The 22,519-nt window shown below is 43.2% G+C and overlaps 2 protein-coding genes across 5 annotated transcripts; one reads left to right on the top strand and one right to left on the bottom strand.

The window, feature by feature from the left end:
* Window positions 1–1,448: 1,448 nt before the first annotated feature.
* Window positions 1,449–9,446, top strand: lysmd2 (LysM, putative peptidoglycan-binding, domain containing 2). Its single transcript, XM_080458548.1, has 3 exons — window positions 1,449–2,141; window positions 3,662–4,005; window positions 8,754–9,446. The coding sequence occupies exons 1-3, from the start codon at window positions 1,896–1,898 to the stop codon at window positions 8,803–8,805; spliced, it is 642 nt and encodes a 213-aa protein (XP_080314674.1). The 5' UTR covers window positions 1,449–1,895; the 3' UTR covers window positions 8,806–9,446.
* A 70-nt stretch (window positions 9,447–9,516) lies between these two features.
* scg3 (secretogranin III) lies at window positions 9,517–21,729 on the bottom strand. 4 transcript variants are annotated; one of them, XM_080492564.1, is made up of 12 exons: window positions 21,287–21,729; window positions 20,532–20,584; window positions 20,315–20,357; window positions 19,919–20,146; window positions 18,593–18,735; window positions 18,092–18,250; window positions 17,767–17,998; window positions 17,248–17,364; window positions 14,701–14,784; window positions 14,021–14,131; window positions 12,791–12,880; window positions 9,517–10,414 (listed from the first exon to the last, which is right to left on the bottom strand). In XM_080492564.1, the coding sequence occupies exons 1-12, from the start codon at window positions 21,372–21,374 to the stop codon at window positions 10,296–10,298; spliced, it is 1,467 nt and encodes a 488-aa protein (XP_080348690.1). In that variant the 5' UTR covers window positions 21,375–21,729; the 3' UTR covers window positions 9,517–10,295. The 4 variants fall into 4 exon arrangements, with proteins under 4 accessions (XP_080348690.1, XP_080348691.1, XP_080348692.1 ...); XM_080492565.1 differs by having other exon boundaries at window positions 19,931–20,146; XM_080492566.1 differs by lacking the exon at window positions 14,021–14,131.
* Window positions 21,730–22,519: the final 790 nt, after the last annotated feature.

The following is a 22,519-nucleotide window of genomic DNA, read 5'->3' as shown; positions in this document are numbered from 1 at the left end:
TTCAAAATGAAAAAGAATTCCAGTTGGGGTTTTGTTTGAACAGCAGACGTCGAGATAATAGCAGGAAATGTATTTTCATTTTGTAAACAACCAGTTCCTCATTTGGCTGACCCTCATAATTTTTCCAACTTGGGAAAATCCCATATACACTTTTTACAGCCAGGCCATGTACTAATAATGGAAACCATATTTGGTTTTATTGGATGGTTGGTCGGGGGAACTGTTAACCCAGCTTCAGTCACAGACATCATAGGGCAGCACTGGCTCCAGATGTCACAGCGGTGGCTGGTCACAGAGATCTGCTAAATGTTTCGACAGACTGTGAAGCTATCTGTCCACTCTTTCCTCATAATTGTGTTTTGGGTGAGTTCAATCTTCGTCCTAAATCCCAAAGTCCCCTTTCAGTGGCAAAAGTTTACCAGCACAATTGCTCATAACATTTGGGGTCTTTGTGACATTTATTTAGTTGACAGTGATTTGACAACACACAATTTTTATAAAGATTTTTTGATACTAGTAATATTGTTTAATTGTCAGTTCACCTCAAATTATCCTTTATCACATTGATGCATTATGTCATCAGCTACTATTTTGCCATTCATATATGACTTTTGCTGTTTTCATTGATAAGATGAGATCTCATTGTGAGTTGAACAAGTCCTAAGTGGCACAAAACAAGTTTAATGAGGTACAAAAGGATGTGACATGTCATCGAATGATGCAAAGTGATGCAAAATGAAAGTGAAGCACAAAAAAAAAAAAATCAACATACTCAAGTCACAAAATCACCACAACAAGATGAAAACTATTTGTCAAATAGAACACTAAGGAGAAAACACAAGCTGAAGGGTCTCATAAAACAACCAGAAATTAAAATCTTTTTCAGTGAGAGGAAAAATTACTGCAGAGACAAAGAAAGAAAGTTAGAATGTATGTATGTATGAATGAGATTGTTGTTTTCAGCCATCCACTCTGCAAACTTGTAATCAACCCATCTCAAACAATGTGTGGGTGAAGGAGGTCTGGGGTCCTTCAAATGCCAACTCAACACAATTATATACTCGTTGGCTTTTAATACTAGTTGAGTGCTGACACTGTAATATTGTGGCATTGTTTTTACCCCGCTTATACCAACATCTTGTTATTTTATTATTATTATTATTATTATTATTATTATTATTATTATTATTATTATTATTATTTTTAACTGTGAAGCACTTTGGTCAACTTTGGTTGTTGTTTTTAAATGCGTTATGCAAATAAAGTTGGATTGGATTGGACATAAATCTGTGTTTTTTTAAAAAAAAATCGATTGGTTGTTTGCAATTTCTTTCAAATGGGTCTTTTCCTGGGCCGGATTGGTGCTTAATGCGGGCCGGCTTTGGCCCACGGGCCTTACGTTTGACACCCCATGCCATAAAGGAAGAAGAATTTTTGAGAAGAATTTTATTGTAAGGAAAGCCCCTTGAGATGCAACATCTCTTTTACAAGGGGGACCCAACACAAAGACAATTCTAAATGAACGCTTGAGGCACACAACTACTACTAAAGCAGTTTTGTGCTTCAAGCAAGCACAAATAGTTTATTTCAGTATTTATTTTGAAACGCAGACGGAACCTGCGCTGGTGACGTTCGCATGACGTCACCGCGTCTTCAACGTCAATGGACGTAGCGGATCTCTCCAGAGTCCAGTATCAGTATGACCAAAGCCAATGGTGAGCCGGTGACCCCCTGGACGTGTCTGTGGTCCCCCGGGCCGACCTGCTCACCGTGACCGGGGATGGGAAGCCTCCCGACGCCTGAGCCCGGGACCCAGTGAGACCGCCACTTCCACCGGTGCAGCCTGAACACACACGGAGGCGGCCGCCCTCCACTTACTGATCCACTAGAAGAAGATGGCGGAGTTCTCGCCCGTCCTGCCGATGCGGGATGGAGGAGGACGGTTCGCCCAGCCCATCTTCCCCCGGTCCAGGTCCGGTTCCGAGTCCGAGAGCGAACTGTCCCAGAGCCTGGCCCGGACCAAGATCCGGTCGTACGGCAGCACGGCCAGCGTCACGGCCTCCCTGGGGGAGAAATTCATCGAGCATCGGGTTACAGACAGCGACACACTGCAGGGCATCGCTCTGAAATACGGTGTAACGGTAAGATCACGGCCCTCCTCCGCTGCAGCTGACAAACAATCAATAATGGAGCTAAAGATCAGTGTTGATGATCTTCTGACTGGATCAACGAGCCAAACCAAAGCACGAGGCCAGTGTCACTACCGTGCTCACTGACGTCTCCAGACTCGGTTCACTGAAGTTGTTGTTTGACTCCCTACAGAACAAGAAAAACTAAAAGCGTTTGGTAAATTACCACTTGTGCTACATGCATTTGTGGGATGAGCAGCAGAGCTAAGCATGTGAGTTGTGTCCATGAAAGATTTGCTGTTGTTTATCTTACTTTTACTGCCTCTTGGATGTGTAACTAATGAGTAAACAAGGAGTCTGCAACATGCCCCACTGGTGCCTCCTCTTCCTCCTCTTCCTCCTTAAGCTGGTCCCAAGCTTGATCACAAACCGATGGTGGACAGCATCTTATTCTTCTCCGATATGCTTATATGTAGGTCACTCTGGTACCAAGCGCACACCCAAGTGGACCCCACCGGCGTGAGGATGGGTTAACATCTGGATCTGTTGGTACCACAAGTTCAAAACTATATAGAGTCAAACCACGTGTCAGACTTTAACAGTTTTAATAAGCAAACAGATAATTTCCCAAATTCTGCGTTGTGTTTAGCTACACCGTTTTTCCATTTCATCAGTTGAAAGAAAATACATGTGACCTACTAATTCCAGCAATGTTGTTGCACACAACATTTACAGATAAACCGAATCCAGATAACAACAGTTCATCCAGCAAACCTGATTAACCGAGGTTTGGTTATCAGTGAAGCAAAGGGCACCGGCTCTTCAGCTCCTCCCACATGGAGGGTGAAAGACAACAACACATTTGTTAAAGAATTTGCACCACAAAAGCAAAACTTTTCCACAGCAGCTCGTGAACTTCTTTTAATTAATGTGTACTGATGAAAACGGTCAACCCTGCACTCGATATTTGCCTGGAAATACTTCAGATTATCTCAAGATAAGATACCAGTATTTTTCTTTAAATACCCCCGAAATTTGTTTTTTAACTGCTGCTGGCAGACTTCGATCTAGTAGACAAGCTTCTGATTTGTTTCCAAAGATGCTGTTTCAGCAGCACGTCTCCTGTCAGGAAAAACACGCACAAAGCTTCGAACAGAGTATGGAAGTATTTCTGCTATGAAAAGTAACATATATTTATAATTGACCACCAGAGGCACATTGCAGTGCCAAAATGAGGCGTTACGGAAGAAATTTGCAATGTAAAAATACCTTTCCAAGGCAAAGTGTGCTCTCTGTTTTAACATATTGATTTGGGGTCAGTTTATTTATTTATTTATTCATGAAGACGCTTTTAGCATCGACAGATGCATTTCTGCCTAAAATCTACTTCCTCACTACTTTGTGTTGTTAACCGGCTGGATGAGTGATTATATGACCCAGGAATCCGAGATGTGATGCTCTGTCAGCACCGAGGTGGCGACTCATCTTGTGTGACGACCTTTTCCTCTGTCGCCCCCCCCCCGATATCCCAGATGGAGCAAATCAAGAGAGCCAACAAGCTGTTCAGCAATGACTGCATCTTCCTAAAGAACAGCCTCAGCATCCCCGTGCTGTCGGAGAAGCGCTTCATTTTTAACGGACTCTCTCTGGAGTCTCCCGACGGGGACGGCGAGCCGGCGTGGCAGGAGGCGGAGGCGCCCTGCATTATGACGAAGGACATCGAGGGACCCACGCCGCCCCCTTCCCCGCCCCCCAAGGACCCCGCACCTCCGCCTCAGCCAGAGGAGCTATCAGCCAAAGACTTCTTGCACAGACTGGACTTGCAGATTAAACAGTCGAAACAAGCCGCTCGCAGGCTGAAAGAAGAGGAAGTAAGGTGAGGTTGCAATGCGCCCCGGTCCACCACAGGGCTGCTTCTCTTCCTGTGTGCTGGTGTGTGGAACGTCTCAAAGCAGCCTCCGAATGCTGCTTAACATTTCCATTGTTGAAAGTCGACATCAAATTAATCTGAGTAGACGACTTCCTCTGAAGCAGTGGTGCCAAACTCATTTTAATCCAGGGGACATTTACAGCCTCATGTGACCTTGAGTGGGCAGGGCCAGTAAAATGTAGCTTAAAAACCTTTTTCAGGCACCTCCTGTCCCCTCCTTTTAGTTTGATTCTAAATCCACTTTCACTAAAACATCACTAATGCATCAGCTCAGGTCTCACTGTGGTGTTCTGTATCCTGCAATTATTAAGGCACTGCAATGTCCAGTAAAATACGAAAGAAACGGCTAATTTGATTGAAAAATCCCAGTCGTCATCAATACTTCCACCTTACAAGGGCAACCTGTGGGTCTTTTCTGTTTCACACCCCTGCTTTAGAGTCGCGGTCTGACCGGCATTTAGTCAGACTCTCATGGTGTACGTCGAAGGCAACTTTTACCTTCTAGAATCATATTTGATAAACCACAACTTCTCGGTTGCACCGCCAAGTTTCCTGAATGCAAAAAAAAAAAACAACACAATTTTTAAAGCTAGCAGAAAGAACTTCATTTCACGGTGGACTTCGACACATTTACAATCGATTGTTTACTCCATGTTACTGGATATATTTCTTGTCCGTGAAAGAAAAGTTTCCTCAGAAATAAACCAACAATAACTTGGCCTGAAAGACACAAACCCCTTAAAACTCCTTGCACTGATGGCTGAGGAGCTTTTTTGTGAAAAACCAAGTGCAAATACTAAAAAGCTGACAGTTGATGACACCTTAAACAGTCCTCTATAAAAAGACCTTGTTATCCACTGAAGGAGCTTCCTTTATCAGGAAGCTCTTCATTGTTTTCAGGCAGTATTGTTTTAAAACCTGGACACGACATGTCAACATTGCATCACAGAAAGTTACAGTTGCTTGTAACGTTCATCACAGTTTTTTGTGATAGTATCCGTACATGTGCTTTCTTTGTATCTACAGTTTAGTGGCCTGGAAGGGACTAAAATGGGCTGAACAGACTGAAAATATTACAAACGTTCTTTCTTTCAGGATGTAATTTGTCGTTTCGTAATTCACAGCGGATGTTATTGTTCCCCTCAACATGACTTTATTTAATTATGTAGCACCTTTTAAGAATAGTGCTTCACAAAGTACTTTACAGTAAAAACACAAACATCATGTTGCTAAATTAAAAAGTCTCTGGAGATGTTTGGGAAAAGTTAGTGTTTCTCTACAATGCATGTAGAAAATTGAGTTTTGTGCGATTGTCCGCAGGAACGGAGCATGAAAATGTTCAGGAAACAAACAAACAAAAAAATAGAGCATCGAAGATGAGAATCCGTTTTTTTTCTTCCTAATCTGCCGCACTCGTCAGATGCGACGTTATGCAACAGGCAGGTATTTAGTGGGAGATTTGGCCGGCGGGTTCAGGCCTGTCCGTGTCTTTCCTGACGCTGCAAGTTGAGACGGAACACTGTCACGTCTGCTCGGTGGTGAAGGCGTAGTAGAGGCCTGGCGTACGGCCCATTCATAGTGGCCTTGTTGGTACTATTAGTTGGTGAGGACTGAGTCACACTGCATCTGACACATACAGCACAGACACTCTGCTTTTCCACGTCAGGCCCTGCAGAAGGGCTTTACTCATAATTTAAAAAAAAAATAAAGAATTTTGGGGGGGAGAATGAGTATTGTTGCACCACAGTTCCTCCTGCAGCCTCCATGTTAGTTTCTTTCCTGTGTGAGATTCAGGCAAACGTTACCAAATTCTTTGAGTCGTGAAGCCGGTTTTAACTGTGTGTTACTCATTTGGCATCATTTTTAAAATCCAGCATTAAACCTTTTTGGATAAAATAGCGAGTGGAGTTTAAGAGGAACTACATTTCCAGCTTTTATTCAATAAGTACTACGAATGTATGATTTAAGGTGAACTTGTAATATGAAATATTGCTTTTATGTAGTGCGATTATGATGATATATAGATCCATTTAAGATAACAGTGTTAATGTGTTTGCGCTTTGGGATTTGGGATTTGTACTTGCAGATAACGGCGTTCTTTGCTTTGCCTCAGCTGTGACTGTACTGGGTCTTCTTCTTTTTTTAAATAGTTTTTTCACGTGTCCGTCAGCAGTTCCCACCAGCAGAGTTTGTTGTCTTTGTTACTCTTGGTCTTTTTCCTTCATTTCTGTGTTTCTGCCCTGAGGCCTCCTGGTATGAGACAATCAAGTCGTGCAGTGCAGGATTGAACTGTGATGAATTTCCTTGCTATGTGCAGTCAGTCTTTCGCGATTTTGCTTATTGTGCATAAAGATATTGCAAATGCAATACATTTGCAATATGTCACGCAGCCCTAAAGAGAACTGCTTCCGTCCTACATTTAGAGTGAAGCTACAATAGAGACCTGCGACTTTTCAATATGGAAAGTAATGTTAGTGGACAAAATGTATTTGCAGTGAGAAGCACACAAATGTTGAAAATGATAATAATCGGACATCTGAAGTGTAGTGGTGAAACACTCTCACTGTGGGCGTGTTCACATTCCCCTGTTTGATCCGGACAAGAGCTCTCTTCGGGGAAAAACCGTTTCGTTTGGGCGACGTGAACACCCCCAGGAACCCTGAACTGGATCTAACATGCGATCTCCGGTCCCCTTGAAATGCTAGGTCTCGGTTCGTTTACAAATGATCTTTCTAGTGGGCAAGACGAGAGGACGTATCGTAGTGTGCAATGCATTCTGGGTATTAAACAAACAACGCTAACCGCACGAGTAAAACCTTTCCAATCTCCTCCTTCCATGCTTTTCCCCCCCCACCCAGCATCCCATGGCGTCACGTCCTCTCATTGCCGTTTTTTTGCCGACGTGCCAGTAACGTTAGACCTGTGTGTTGTTCCACAAAGCCTTAAGCAGACAAAAGTTCTTAATTTGTTTACCCAGCGAGTCGAGGCAGAGCTGAGCTTTGTGCTGGAGTCCTGTTCTCGGGGGCCGGTCCGTGGAGCCGCAGTGCGTTTAGACAAACAGACGCTTTGCTCGGTCGTATTCACTCCGTCTCGGAGCAAACACACAGAGCAAAGTGCCTGTTTGACTTTCTGCTGAGGATGAAAGCAAACCGCCAATCTCTGCAGTTGTGTGATCGGGCGCCGGTTCCCAACCTTTTCTTTCCCTTTGGAGTCTCCTGTATGGCCTGGTAGAGACAGTGGACTCGCTCTCCGACCTTTAATTTGCTAAGTTATTACAGTGAAGCCAAACATTGGTGGAAACACTTCATTCCCAACAACACAGAGACTCAACAGCCTTCAATGAGCTTCTCCAGATGCTTCAAAGTGTCGTCGTCATTATTGCTTTGATTTGCGTAACTGAAAATATTTGCTATCATAAAATTACAATTAAAATTGTAGCTTGCAGTAAATTTGATGATTACATGAATATATATATATATATATATATATATATATATATATATATATTGTTTTTGATTTTCTATTAATCTTTATTGATAATTATCTGTTTTAAAACTGCATCCTCCCTCTGGCTGGTTCTGCATGGACAGTTGTGTCACAAAATATCACCCAAAAAATGATCCTCCTTTATTTAAACACGTCGATCCTCCTTTGTTTAAAGTTATGACTTTGCATGTTGATTTCCTGTGTTTCATCTATTCATTTTATTGGAACACTCAGCAGCTTCACAGTCACAGCCGCTTTAAATAAAAGTGTTTTTGTTCTTCAATATTGACGGAGGGTAGAGCGCATGATATAACAAATTGATGTCAAAGTTATGATAAGTCCCAGGATAGTGATATTTTCCTGCTGGTAGACTCTTTTCTGAGCGGAGGAGCCCTGGGCTGTGACCGAGAACAATGTCGGCTCATCCATTATTCACACACTCACCTTGACACCATGGTGACCAGCAAAGCAGTGGGAGGTGGACAACATAGCAGTTAAAGAGACTAAACAGCTAATACTCAGCTCTTTGGAGAGCGCCTTCGCAGTTGATGGACGTGGATAATCAAATGTATATTAAAGCAGATTTATGTACGGCCTCCGAGCACTGTCTGCAGGCTCCAGTGCGGAGCCGGTCTGTACTGGCCTTTAGGAGCTTTTAGAATTAGTTTTTAGTTGTTAAAATGAAAAAAAAGAACAGATATTGTTCCATCTGACTATTAGCCTTCACTGCTGGGCATTAATGTTTGATATCCGGCCCCACAGCTCTGTGAACTAAGAATAGATGAATACAAATGAAGAAACGACTCATTTGTTTGCAACAGGCAGAGAAAAATCATCAAAAGACAAAACGGTAATATATTGAAAGTGGCCGAAACTGTTGAAATGGCTCAAGCACTTTAAATGACGATAATAAGTAGATCACAATGATAAATGTAACCACAGTTTTGGTCAACATAACAAAACTCTTTATCCAAGCTTGTGTGTTATTATCATCATCTTAAAAGTTAAATATGTTTTTTCACTTAAGGGGGGGAAAATGTCTAATTTAGTCCAGAAGGTTGCGGACCTCTGGATTTAATCTCTCTCTGTGTTGTATATTCTCTCCGCTGCACGTCACTCTGGATAAAAGCACCTGCACAATGAGCTGAATCCTCCCAAACATCGAATATCCTGTTTAAGAGGTTGTTTATCTTTCTCTCATTCTGCAGGAGCAATGAGGAGGACTACACGGCGCCCGCCACATCATATCAGGAGATATAAAGGACGAGTCTGTTTACCTGGAGCTCCGAAGCGTCGGGGGCACACAAGCACTACCACAACCTTATGGCTTTCTTTGTTTTCTTCTCCTTCTTGTGTTTACCACGTTGAACAAGTGTCATGTTTGCCTTTTTATTTATTGAAATTCAAATATGATGTGCATTCTTCTGGTTTTGCTTGGCGACGCACCACCCGCTGTCGGGAGGACATGGTGTTTTCAGAACGCAGTGCCCGGCCAGCCGCCATCTTCTGCTGCTTGTACAGAGCCCACCTGCTGCAGTACGCTCGCACCTCACACGGCCTAGCGCTAAGCATTCCCAGAGGGATTAGCTCCTTAGACTCGCTAACCGCTTCCGATGTTCTAAATCTCCTCCTAGAATAGGATCATTGGAAACTGTATTCAGGCCTTCCTCATCGGTGTTTACCCCGTACGAGCTCAACCCAAACAGGACTCGAGCCTTCGAACACGTCCCATTTGCCTCACGTAAGCTTTTTTTTTTTTGTCTTTTCTTTGTGAACTAAAGGGACTGCTCTATTTTTTTGGACGTGTGAATGCATTATTTATGTGTGTGGCCAGCTGTTTTACTGTGCTTTTAAGATATATCGGTTTTATTTGGGGAGAATAAAGTATGTATTTAAGCCAGACATGTTGAGTGTTTCATTTTGTGGATGCTTGTTCTCCACCCCTCCGTTGTGACAGTTAAGTACACAGGTAAAGAAAAGGCAATGTTTTAATTGCTTTTACAACTTTAGGAAAAAATCACAAATATTTACATTTAAAAATACTTCATCTTTTGTCTCTACATAGGATGGAAATGAACTCATAGAGACAATGCACAGACTTCATGATTCAGACATCGCCCCCTAGCGGGCTCCAGATGGATTACAGCAGAGCGGTACAGGAGAAAATAGAGCACTGACATGATATCCAACAAATGTATATATTTTTTTGGTAAAGTAAAAAGCAAGAATACATTAAAGTTTTACACATACACCGAAGTGGGGAAAAGCAAGTATAATAGGCTAAGACAGGTTACAGATAGTGAGCATAATTTGATATATGTGTGCTGCAAAAATGATTTGGAAACAGTTATGAAAAAGCTACAGCATCGTATCCTCAAAAACATTCATTTTCCAAAGATGTAAAAATGTGTGATGAGTTACATAAAATGATCTGATGTCCTTCTTAGTGACAGTCTAGTGGTTATCTTGGCGTGCAAATAAGATCATTTAGTTATCTGTTAGGAATAAATTAAAGTGGGCATTTTGATTTTGTTGATAGTATATGTAAATCATTTCTCTTGATAGATTTTGGGAATGTCTGGAAAGATAAATAAGCTTCCATCAGCAGGTAGGTTTGAATACATAGTATATATTTTACCATGCCATGGGGGGGGGGGGGGGGGGACTAAACATATTCTGGGTTTTATGGGAGGTCTTGGAGTCAGAGTCGTGTGTTTTAGGCCAGAAGTTGGTTGGGAGAGGTGACGGTGTTACAGGCTGCTGTAGATCCTCTTGATGGTGTCGCCTTCATCTTTGGCGATGATACCCTTCTCAATATACGAATCAACCTGCTGGTCCATGAAATCCTTCAGCTTGGACAGGTCATAATCTGCAAAAAGAGGCATAGTGATCAATTTTTAATCTGACGGTCACAACTCCTGGGATCTCTTCTCGGATCTGTAAGTAAAACCATTGCTGGTATCGAGAATACTTGATACTTTATTTAAAACAAAAAAATAAAAAAAGCCTAATCTGTGAAGTTAACTCTAAATTCAGTGTGGTAGGATTTGATGGTCGGCAGCAACGATCAGACATTAAACACTATCTTCTTCTTAAGATGGGGCACCCAAACAAGCTTCAAGGAGGATTAAGGTCAGGGCATGTTTGTCTGAACCTCAGAAGGAGGTCAAACCATCAGAGAGATCAGCTAAAAAAAACACAACTTACTATGAAAAAAAAATCTTTTTTAAAAATTCCTTCCACCTGCTCCTAGGTCGACTGCCTAGGTCGACATCACCAAGCAAAAAAAAAAAAAAAGGAGCTTTTGTGCTAAATTTAGAGAAGAACACAACCTAAATCTGTATCATCCATCATGGAAACAGATGAGTTTCAGAGAGCAGGTGAACAGCTGCAGCGCCGCTTCAATCTGCTCCAGCTGACTACCAAAAAGAAAAGTGGCATCAGAAGGACAAAAGGGCAGCCAAAAAGTCACGCGGCAAACTTCTACACCTTCCTGATGACATTTCTAGCAGCGGCGGTTCGGGGACGCGGTCGCTTTTGCAGATGACGAACAAGACGTGTGAGAGGGATTAGCGGGATGTGATTAAAGGCGGCACCACTTCTCTCAGTCTTGGCGCCGAGGAGCCGAGAGCCAAAACCAAGGATGTCGCCTGTAACTCCATCTGCTCCCCTGGCTAATCTCTGGAGCGTGTAGGCGTACAGGACATAGACACACACACGCACACGTTTACGGACTCTGCCGCCACAGATGCTCACGCACGCAGCCTGCTGAGGCTGTTCTAATGGGAGCTTTCGCGTAGAGTAAACACAATAAATGGCCCCGTCTCCCTCTCTGTTTCTATGACGCTGCTCTTTGTTTGAAAGGGTTTTTGTTCCCCGGCTCTCTCCGAGAGGAGCGGAAGGAATATGAAGTAAAAATACATTCAGAGAGTGGCTTAATAACATCCAAGGTGAGCTCGAACAGCATGCACCGACTGTGGGTCATATCAGTGGAGTCCGAGGATGAGGAAACTGGGTGATCCTGAGGCCATGTTCCGACTCTGTGAGAGAGTTCGGCCTCTGCTTTTCTTACACCATTATCACTCATGTCTCCTCTGCCCGGCCACTGACAGGCAGGCGGGGAGGCCCCAGTTGTCCCGGACAACCGCCCCACACACTTGAATGCTAATGAAGTGTCCTATATAGAGCAAGGTCAGAGATGAGCGTCCAACAAAACTTCCCCCGCTGCTCTGGTTTCTTTCCTTCTCAGCAGTTTGCGCTCAGCATCAGTCCTTTTACTCCTCTCCTTTCCCAGAGCTTCGGCTGCCTGACGTGAACCCTAATTAAATCAAGCCGCTGAACATTAACACTTTGATTATGAATCTCACTGATCTGGAGCGCTTGTTGTTGTTTGGGCCGATACCGAGATGACGATCACCAGTGGACGGATGGCCTCAATAGTGAGAACTCATTAGCATTTATTTCCCTTCTGCTTAATTAAGCAAAACCAGGCACTGATTTGACAGTGTGGCGAGTTCGACGGCAGCGAAATGAATACGCTGCTGTGTGTGAAACGACCACGGTTTTCACAGCTCTGCAGACGGGGGCAGTTTCTGGGTCGGTTCTTTGTGACTGCTGAAAGTTGCTGCTCGGAGAAGGCAGTAAATATAAATGAAGACTCGCGTGCTCTATAAATCTTGAAAGATGAACAGGCATCAATGTTAAAGATGTGATAGTGAGCACTAAGCAAGGAGGTTTTTTTTTTTGTTTTTATTTTTATGTAATAGTGATTGATGGGCTAGTTAAAGGGCAAGTGCTAAATCAATGACTATGTCCCTTTTTCAGATGCAAACATACATGTGACATAAATGATGAGGAACAAGTACGAGGGAGTACGTGAATAGACCTTTGTCTTTGTACAAGACAGCTGTGTCAAGTGCAATTAGGACGGGCTCATTAAGGATTATCCATATTCATGGAGTCTGGAGCGAAGCGTCTTATCCTGGTATCCCACTCTGTTTTAAATTGCAAATTGAGGCCAACTAAAGAGGCTTCCAGCGTTCTCTTCTTCACCGAGCCAACTCTGACCCGTTACAATGAGGTGTGGAAGTTTTAAAAAGCCCGGCTCTCGAAACTCAACAAAGATTGGAGAGGGTAGTTTGCAGAGATGAGTTGTATAAGATGTGAACACGTCGACATGGTCCTCTGCATTCACGCGGGCTTCAAGTGTCTCTTATCTGCTTTTTAATGAGGAAGCTCATCTCACCATTATTGCCTTCGTCTTTGTTGTGTTTCTTCAGCCACTCGATGTTCTTCCTGATGGCCTCCAGATACGTCTCCGACTTGCCGGGATGATCTGAAGCGGGAAAAAAAAGAGAAAACGATGATGAGGACACGCGAGAATTTCCATGACTGATTGTAATTCCAAAATTTACATTTCAGACATCCACATTCACTTTTTTATTTTTCCAGGACATGAGTGCTCAGAGGAGCAGAGAAAGACACTGCCATCCTTCTATCTTTCCATCCACTGTCTCCACCATCCAGTAGGATCAATTTATTATTTAGACCATAAAAAATTCCTAAAGCAATAAGTATGCTATATTTATGAACCTCACAGCAGCAGTGGAAACACGTTTTCAGGCGGCATCGCATATACTGTAGAAAAGACATGGATGCATTTCATTAAGTTTTTGTGTATTTGGAAAACATGACACATCCTCTTTTTCATTCAAATTTTGTATCAGATGAGCAACTAATGACACATATTGCTTCTGGACCTGGTTTAGATAACATATATTTAATAGATGAAAATCCTAGAAGCTGCACGAATCAGATTTTCTCAGGTCTGCGATGGAAGCTTGTGAATGTTGCTTCTGATTTTAAAAGATTTCTAAGAGTGAGTGCCATCTTTCAGGACAGTTATAACGTGCTTCTTTTCTTTTCTGTTCATTTCCCGCAGAAACAAATGTCCTCATTTCTGATATCTCTTGTTTTCTCTTTGTGTACATGTTGGTGTGGGGATTAAACTGATGAGCAAGTACAGTGATGTGGACGGGGGACACAGCAAAATGGCAGACAAGCCTTCCGCTGAGTGTTATTGGACTGGCCTAGTTCAGGGACCTAATTATGATTGACCCGGTCTCCGCTCTGTTGTTTTTATCTTGTCTCGCTTGCTGAGTCAAAACAACAATGTCAGAAGTTCTACCATGAAGAGAAAAGCTTGTCTGTGCTCAATTTAACTGATGTGGTGGGAATTCAATGTTTTTGAACGACACGTTTATTTGACACATTTGACAAAAACACAAAACCTTAAAATAAAGATACAAAAATATGAAGAACAAAAACATTAAAAAGGCTTTTTTTTTTTTTTTCCCATGAAAACTATCAAGGGGGCAATGTGGTGAAATCATATCAAACTACGCGTCAGTTATATCAAAGTAGTGTATATCTGCGTTATGTCAGTGCGGGTCATCAGATTGTCTTGTGGACTGACTGGTCTCAGTAGGCGGCTGCTCCTCTTTGGTTGAGTCCTTCAGGGTCTCGTACTCCTTCTGCATCTTGGCTGCCTCAGCCTTGGTGTTGTCATCCTCGTCCAAGTTTTTCCCTGCAGCAAACCATTGGCACACAGAGCTTTTAAAAAACGCTGCTCGGCCGCTGGTCAAGTTATTTATCCTACAATTCAGTTTTTCCTCCTGGGAAAGGCCACCAAACATACTACATAGAGGTTGTTTTTTTCTGTAAAATCTTTGTTGATTTGGTGTTTCTCATGTGTAGCCAAGTGGTATGGAGAAAACAAATACACTTTTATACATTTTAACATTCTAATATGACAATAGGAGTAAATTCTGTTTTCACAAATTGCTGATATACTTTGCATTCTGGTGATCTTAGTGAGAAGACGTTGGTAGATTTTGCATGTTCCAGCAGAGACAGACTTGCTGTTCCCATCTATTTCGAGTAATCATGCTGAGCAAAGCCTTCTGGCTGCTGTCTTATATTTAAACCCCATATTGAGAAATCTGCGTGAAATCTTCAAAATACTCAACTGATTTATTGAGTAGCTCACCCAACAATCTGAGGTTAAATCTAATATAGTTGATCATGTCGCGTAAACTCAGACAATTTTATTTATCTTTAATTTGTGTATGGGTATAGGTTGTGGGGTTTTGTTACCGTTGGGTACGGTGAAGTCGGGAGGCCCCAGAGACTTGCCCAGCTTGTTCTTGGTCTGCATGGCTATCATGGCATCCAGGTTCTCTGCAGGCGAATGAAGAGGGACAAACATTTACTTCAGATTACGTCTGCATTGTGCTTCCTGGTCACTGTGCAGACGATGAATAAAAAGCCTCTGAGTTGTCTGAAAGTCTCACTCAGTGCCCGTGTGACTCAAAGGCTGATGATGGCGAGAAAAGGGCTTCATGTAGTTCATGGAAACATGGTTCACCATTATGAAAGTAAGTATTTGAGTGTTTTTTTGAAATTGTTGACATAAACGCTGCAGTTTAATGCTGAAAATGTGATGGAGGTGAGATTAGCATGTTTTCACTGTAGGATTAGAATATAGGGAACAACACAAACACATCAGAATGCTCAATGGAGCAAATAGTCCTAGCTGGATTAACAACAGGAACGTTATCCTCTAAAATAAAGGAAACAGATGTTCTGTTCATCGCCCGAGATCAGCTTGTTTGTGTCAAAGTGAAATCGCTAATGCCAAGTTTATTAGATGGTTTCTAACATACTAGTAATTTTTTATTGCATCAATAGGATGATTTAAGTATTTTACGGCTGCATATCAAATATTGTTACTGTGAAAGTTGAAAAGATGAATAAATATCTCAGCCTCCACTCAGAGGCCGCTCACTATTTTGCATGCTTACTCAATGTCAAACCGACTGTTCTGTACAAGAATATCTATTTTTGTAGAAATGCATCTTCTGGTTTCTGCAATAAGCACAAAACACAACTCTGTGCAAAACCAATGTAAAGATAACAAACAAGAAAATGTGAGTGCGGATTAGTCGTGAGGAGTTGATTCTCCTCCAAATTGGATCCAGACATCGAGCATCTTTTCATTGTCGCCTGAAGGACTCCAAAATAATAGGACTAGCGGGAAGGCCCGACTTCATCACCGTAACTGAGCACCAAGGAGCTTTGCAATTTCCTGCGTGGTCTGTGCTCACTCCAGCCTCATTTTATTTCCCATTATCTAACCATCTCAATCTCCCTTGAACTTTCTAGTTATTCAAGCCACCTCCTCCCACCTGGGCAGAGTGGAAGTCCATTATTTCATCCTGTGCCTACACACAGAAACACACACACATGCGCATGCACATGCACGCACACGTTTCTTCCGCCTCCACTCAATCTCTCTCTATCTTGAGGCCTGCATCACGCACTGGCCGATAAAAACTGACTGACAGCTGTGTGTATTCAGTTGTGTACCTGGGTGACTCACTGGAGCGCCGTGGCCTGATGGGGTGGGGGTGGGGGGGTAAAGTGGCCTGAAGGGGATGACATTAACATGTTGCTAAGCAATGGAGGGATTCCATCCCATTATCTCACCACAACCGTTTTTACTTAAAGCCGGAGGGGTTGCCTTGGAAACCCACATCTTGTGTAATGGTACACGCATGTTTTTCTGTGGCGCTTTAACGTCAGCCTCGGTCATTTGTTCCACTTCAGGGGAAAGCGATGACCAGCTGCTGTTTGGCGACATCGCAAGGAAATTTGATCAATGCCGTCATAGCCAACATACGTACGTCAGCCATAATTATGATTAAACAAAATCACTTTATTGTGATTCTATATCAGGATATTTGCAATGTAAACAGATGTAAGAATTGAAGATGTGGCAACCAGAATGACAAAAACCTGCTGCTCAAATGTCCTCTTGTTCTTTCATTTTAAATTTTAGGAATATTCCTTGAGAGAGGGTATCATTTCAGTGTTTCCTGTCTGGGCCTGAATGTCATTTAAAAACAAAAGGGAAACAAGTTTGGTCTGAGATTCCCCGAGGTTCAAACAGAGAGATGACAGCTGTCCCTTACAGGTGGTTGACCTTTCCAAAGCCCACTGATGTGATGTTCAGCCATTAAAGAAAAAAAAGCTGGTTAAACAGGGCGGCCCTGACACTAATCTGTCTGTGCAGGCGTCACACACCACTGCATCAGCTGATAAGGGAATATTAGTGGACTTGATGTAAATAGAACAGACTATAGAAAGACATACGTGCTGGTTAATGTGACTAATATGCTGTTACATAAATGTTCTAGAAATGTTCTACATTTCTACAAATACAGATATATTAGATGTGATGATTGTATTGAAAATCACATAAGATAGGCCCCATATTGCAGGTCTGAATGGAATAGCCATTTTGGACCTGATGAAACAATCATGACATGGCACCAGAAAGTGAATTCTTGATTTTAAAAGATATTTGACGAGACTAGTTTTATGAGACTTTTTCCATCTGCTTTCAAACGGCATCTAAATTGCCTGGTACCATTGAAAAGTTGGAAAAAATATAATGAACCGTCCTTGAGGTAAAATTACTTTCTCAAGCTACTACACACTAAACACCCACAGTGGTATACCATCATTTCCCTACATCACGGACACATTCAGTGACACTGTTCAAGGACAGCAACACCTCTTCCAATCTAATTCTATGCTTTACATTCAGGCACGGTAATGAAAGGTATCATCATTTCTTACCCAGATAGGACACTCCCTCCTCTGGGGTGATGGTGCCGTACTTCACCATCATCTTCACAAAATCAATCAGGGTCTTCATGATGGTGATCAGTGTATCTCGCTCCTGAGTGTCTTTCTCTGCAAGAGCAAAGCAGAGGACGAACTCACAAACAACATTCAGCAAAGGTAACTGCTTACCGTGGTGTTAGTGAGCCACATGCTGCTCGACTGTGGGGGTCTGGATAATTGGATTATAAATAATTACTTGTGTGTGTGTGTGTGTGTGTGTGTGTGTGTGTGTGTGTGTGTGTGTGTGTGTGTGTGTGTGTGTGTGTGTGTGTGTGTGTGTGTGTGTGTGTGTGTGTGTGTGTGTGTGTGTGTGTACTTGCATGTGTGTATAAGGGAAAAAACAAGTAAAGATAGATAAAGGAAGCAGTGACTCATCATGATGACATTCAGGCTTGAAGATGCTGAGAAATAGATTTGTTGTGTCTCTCTGATGTGAAATGTCGCAGTGACCTCTGTGTTTGTGCTTCGTACCTGAATCGAGGCTCCTGAGCAGGCGGTAGAAGTTTGGGAAGTACTGCAGGTCCTGGAGTCCGTCTTCTGGGCTCACCTCGTTGCCCTCCTCGGTATCTTTATCCCAGCCGTCGTCCGCTGCGTCACCTCTTTCTTCTGCATCCCTCTCAGCCTCGTCCTCGATCTCGTCCCCGTCTTCACCCTCCTCCTCCTCTTCGTCATTGTAACGGCGCCTCGGTGGCTCCCAAGTGTCCTGGAAATGATTATTTTTTTATTTTTTTTGTTACATTTGACATGTTTTTTGTTACAATTAAGACCATGACCACGACTCGTTTGAGGGTTTTACCGAGGTTGTATCTGAACCCTGGTCATCTTGCTCCCCCCTGGTTTCTTGGTCGTTGCTCTCGACTTCCTCAACTTCGTTGATCTTGGCGTTCTTGGTGATGAGATCCTGGAGGGCCTCAGCCACCTGATACTCCAGAGTATCCGCCTGATTATCGGTGATCTACACAAAGAGAAACAGGAATCGCAAACGTTCTGTTAGACGTGACTGTACAGTACAACGTGTACGGATTGTAACTCTCGCTCTACCGCACAATGAGCTCCGTCAAAACTCCTTGCCGCAAGAAACAATCGAGGCTCCTCAAAACTACTTATTAAGTGTCAAAAATAGTAATTCCCAGGCAAGACTATGGAGCGCAGCACAATTCACACGTCTCCTCATCTCCCCGAGAGGAGACAGGCAGTGCAGAGGGAGAAAGAGAGAGAACACTCCTGCTGAGAAAATGTCATACGGCCCGCTGCGTAGGACAGAGGAGCGTTTCAGAGTACAAAACTCACAACTCACCAGCCCCAGTTTGAGCAGCTTGGACACGATCCTGTCGAACACTCCTCTGTCGTCCTCCTCATAGATCTTGTTTGCAATCTTCTGGACGATGTCCTCAGCTGTCAGTGGCGTACCATCAACTTGCCGGAAGCTTTCTGGGTCATCTGATCAAAGACGATAAATACGTAAATCATCAGGGATTGACTGGAAATACTTATGAGCCGTGTGTAGATATATTGTTATGTGTAGTATTGCTTTCATTCTAAGAAATTTGACTGGATATCTCAAAAGTACTCTTCAGCATGCTCATCTGCATTTGTAACACCCACACAACAGAGTTAAGGTACTTCCTTGACTCTTAATTCAACAGACACCTGCTCCAGTGTTTCCGTCTTCTGTTTGCACCATAAGATAATCAATGTGAACTTAGAAGTCAGTCTCTCTCCCATGCCTTAAATGGCTAAAGACGTGTGAGTTACAAATGCCCTTTCTTTCCTCATACTCAGCACATCTATATCCGTAATACTGACTAAAAAGTGCAACTGTTACAGCTTGATCCTTACATAACATCCCCCGCTGCATGCCGGGGTCCAAACACAGTAAAAATAAGGAGCGCCAGAACACGTTCTGACAGACGGAATCACTCGCGATGTTCTTTCCCTTCAGATCGCGAGACTATTTTTGCATCACTCGAGAAGGAAATAAGAAATGAATACCTAAGACCGTCTGTGCCAAATTTAGACCAAGCGTAATCTGAAGAGCTACTTTGTCATTGCCGAACTGGCTGGCCGAATCGATGAAGTGGAGCACTCAGCGTTTTGCGTCTGAGTCACCTCACCTTAGAGAGATGATCAGATTACGTGTGCAATACAGTGAAATCTTTCAGGAAATCAGCCGTGACTAAACACACATATCTGAAGAGATATATGAATTTGAAATACATTGCAAGAAAGCATTTGGGTGAAATAGGGGGGGGCTTTGGGCTTCATAGTATGACACACCACTGCGGCTCGTGTGCTTCAGAAGTCTCTTGTGTAGTACTGTATCTATGCACGAGTGTTGCAGCTTCTGAGAGTGAGCGGATAATCTTTTCTCTCGCGTTCACGTGTTGATGTCTTTGATTCTCCGTCTCTGCTGATCCCCTCCATGTACACACGTGTTTTCTCGGCCTACTCTTTCTTGAGATGTCTGCCTAATGGCCTGCCGGCCGGCCGGCCAGCCGGCCGACAGCAGCACACAGCATGAGGCCTGCCCGTGTCGATGCGAGGAGGCAGAGGTCTCACGAGCAGAAGGATTCAGACCCGAAACCCAGCCTGTTGGTACGGTCTGCATTGTTGCAGGGCATACCCTGGTACTTGCCGTAGTCCATCCCGTTCTTGGTGGAGTCGTAGTCCTCAGCCAGCCGTCGGCTCTTGGTGGAGTCTGATTCATCAGGGATGTACTGATCCTCCTTCTTGACAGAGGCTTCTGTGGTCTCCTTCGATTTCTGGCCATCGGCCAGTGACTTCAGCATGGTGAAGTCATCGCGATCCTGCTCCGACTCCACGTCCTTGGCCGCTGGGGATTGCTTGCTCTCTGACAAAATCATCGAAAACAACAAATGCAAAGTCATCGGATGGTCTTTTATCAGCTGTGGTTTCTCAGTACAGATGTAGCTCGTTTTCCTGGAAAAGCTGGAGCATGGACACACTCAGCAGGCGGAAATAAAGTCGTTAATTGATTGGCAATAAGGTTTCCTCTTACCCGCTGACTGGACTGCAGCCTTCACGCTGTCCGCCTCAGCAATCTGTTTGGAAATGACGAACATTTAACAAAATAATTTCCACTCAGGATATTAACTCTGATTAGTGATGTTTGCTGGGCTAATGTCTTGGCTGTTTGACAAGTGACCATAAAGCCTGTTAAAAACGGAAATTGGATGATAAGATTAATTCTGTGACAAGCAGAATGAAGAGTTTACCTGCTCTTGTAATGGTCGCTCTTCGGTCAACTGTCTGTTGTGCACATTTTTATCTGTAACAGAGAAAAACACATGCAATTATAAAGCATTTTTAATAACAGATTTTGAACAAATGTAACTCCAGATTAGTTTTTTTTCTGATTTGTTTTGGAGATTATTCTATTATGCATTGGTTTGATGTTTTTCATTTATCAATAACGTTCTCAATACAAAGAATTTGCAGCGCACGGAGCTTTTGAGCAATTCCATATGATGTGCTTCAATTTGGAAACACACTGAATTGACTGTTTAATATGTAATTCTACGAGATATATGTTTTCCAGACTAACGTGATGTGATGTTCTCCTGCTCTCCCAACTCCCCACCGCAGAGGCAGAGCTTAATCGGATTATCAAACAAAAGATTAAACTGCAGCGAAAATAGACCACAAGCGGCCTTAAAGCCAGTCACAGCTGAGCTGGGGCTGAACTTCCACAGCATTGCTTTCCACTAGGTTTTTCTTAATCAACAGGTTCATCGTTGGATTTTTTTAGCTCTCAACTTCCAAAACACCACGCAAAATATGAGCATACTCTATTACAAACTGTTCTTAATTACATTTTGAAGTAGTGTGCCATGTGCGCTCAAGTTTGGTTTTTTTTTTTCGACCCCATGCTGAATTAGTCGTGCAGCCTCCAACCAGCGTTTATTCTATTATTTCTACAGAGGGGAATCCTTGTAAATGCTTTGGACTGTCATCAGTCACTCGTACTCACCGTCGCTGGAGGCTGTCGGTGTGGGGAAGGCAGAAATCTGGCTCACTACAATCAAAAGCGCAAAAAGGCCAACGCATTTTGACGCCATGCTGAAAACAGACTGTGGTCAAGAGGTTTTCCCGGAGCGAAATGTCCCCCGGGTGTCGTCCTGCTGCTGTCCGCGGTCCTCCGGAGGAGAAGTGCTGAATGTGTGGACAGCTCCGCTCCGGCCGCTGGTGCCGCTCCTGACCGGCCGCGCTGTCGGAGGTTCCGAGGTGGGGCTGCGCGCGACCTGCGCGTTTCTCCGGAGCTGTTGACGGAGCCGCGGTGCTGAAACCAGGTCACCTCCCCGGAATTAGAACCAGATAAGCGGGGACGCACTTCAAGCCCCGTGTGAGCTGCAGCATCACCTGCCAGAGCAGTAATAGAAGCTCACTACAACAAGACCTGCCCCCTCTGTCTGCACAGAGGAGGAGGAGGAGGAGGAGGAGGAGGAGGAGGAGGAGAACACTGTAAAAAATGTCCATGTGTTTCAACTCCTTTTCAATCGCCCAGGGCCCCCTAGTCTCATCTGAGCCATGCCATGAACAATGCTGGAGGGTTACTTGCGAATGCCGCTTTTAGTATCAGATCTATGGAATGTAGTTGTGTTATTTACGCCGTAGTTCTCTTGTTTTAACCTTTCATATTTAAAGCACCGTGCTGGCATAGGCCTTCTGAACTTGCTTCAGGAAAAGTAACAAAATACAACACGAGGCAGTGTACTCTATAAACCAGTAGTATGTATACAGTATTTTGACATTATGATCACAGCTTCCTCTCAACTGCCGCAAAGTTCTCACAATCTTCACTTTCTAGTTATTCAGGAGGCAAATGCACAAACGACGTCCTTGTAATCTATCTCTAGGCCAGCTTTGATACAAATGCTAATAAATGCATTTATTTATTTATTTATTTATCTATTTATTTATTTATTTATTTATTTATTTATCGATTTGAGATTGGAAAAGATCCTCCCAGTCAGCATGTAAGCTACTATGGATGAACAGATTTGTAAAAGAAAAAAAAAGAAAAAAAAAAAAAGGTACTGTTTTGGAGAGTCATGCCACCTTTGTCTCTCAACATGTTAACATTGGGATTTTTTTTTAATTTAAAAAAAAATTATAATCTAAAATTGATATGCTGTTAGGGGCCCTCGTGGTCATATGTTTCATATGCGTCGGGCCGTCACTGCAACCCCTCGAAATTCACAAA

The sequence above is a fragment of the Lipophrys pholis genome (assembly GCF_963383615.2).
Source record: "Lipophrys pholis genome assembly, chromosome: 2".
In the NCBI taxonomy this organism is placed as follows: domain Eukaryota; kingdom Metazoa; phylum Chordata; class Actinopteri; order Blenniiformes; family Blenniidae; genus Lipophrys; species Lipophrys pholis.
Note: the sequence above shows the minus strand (reverse complement) of the source record. Positions and strands in the feature narration are given on the sequence as shown.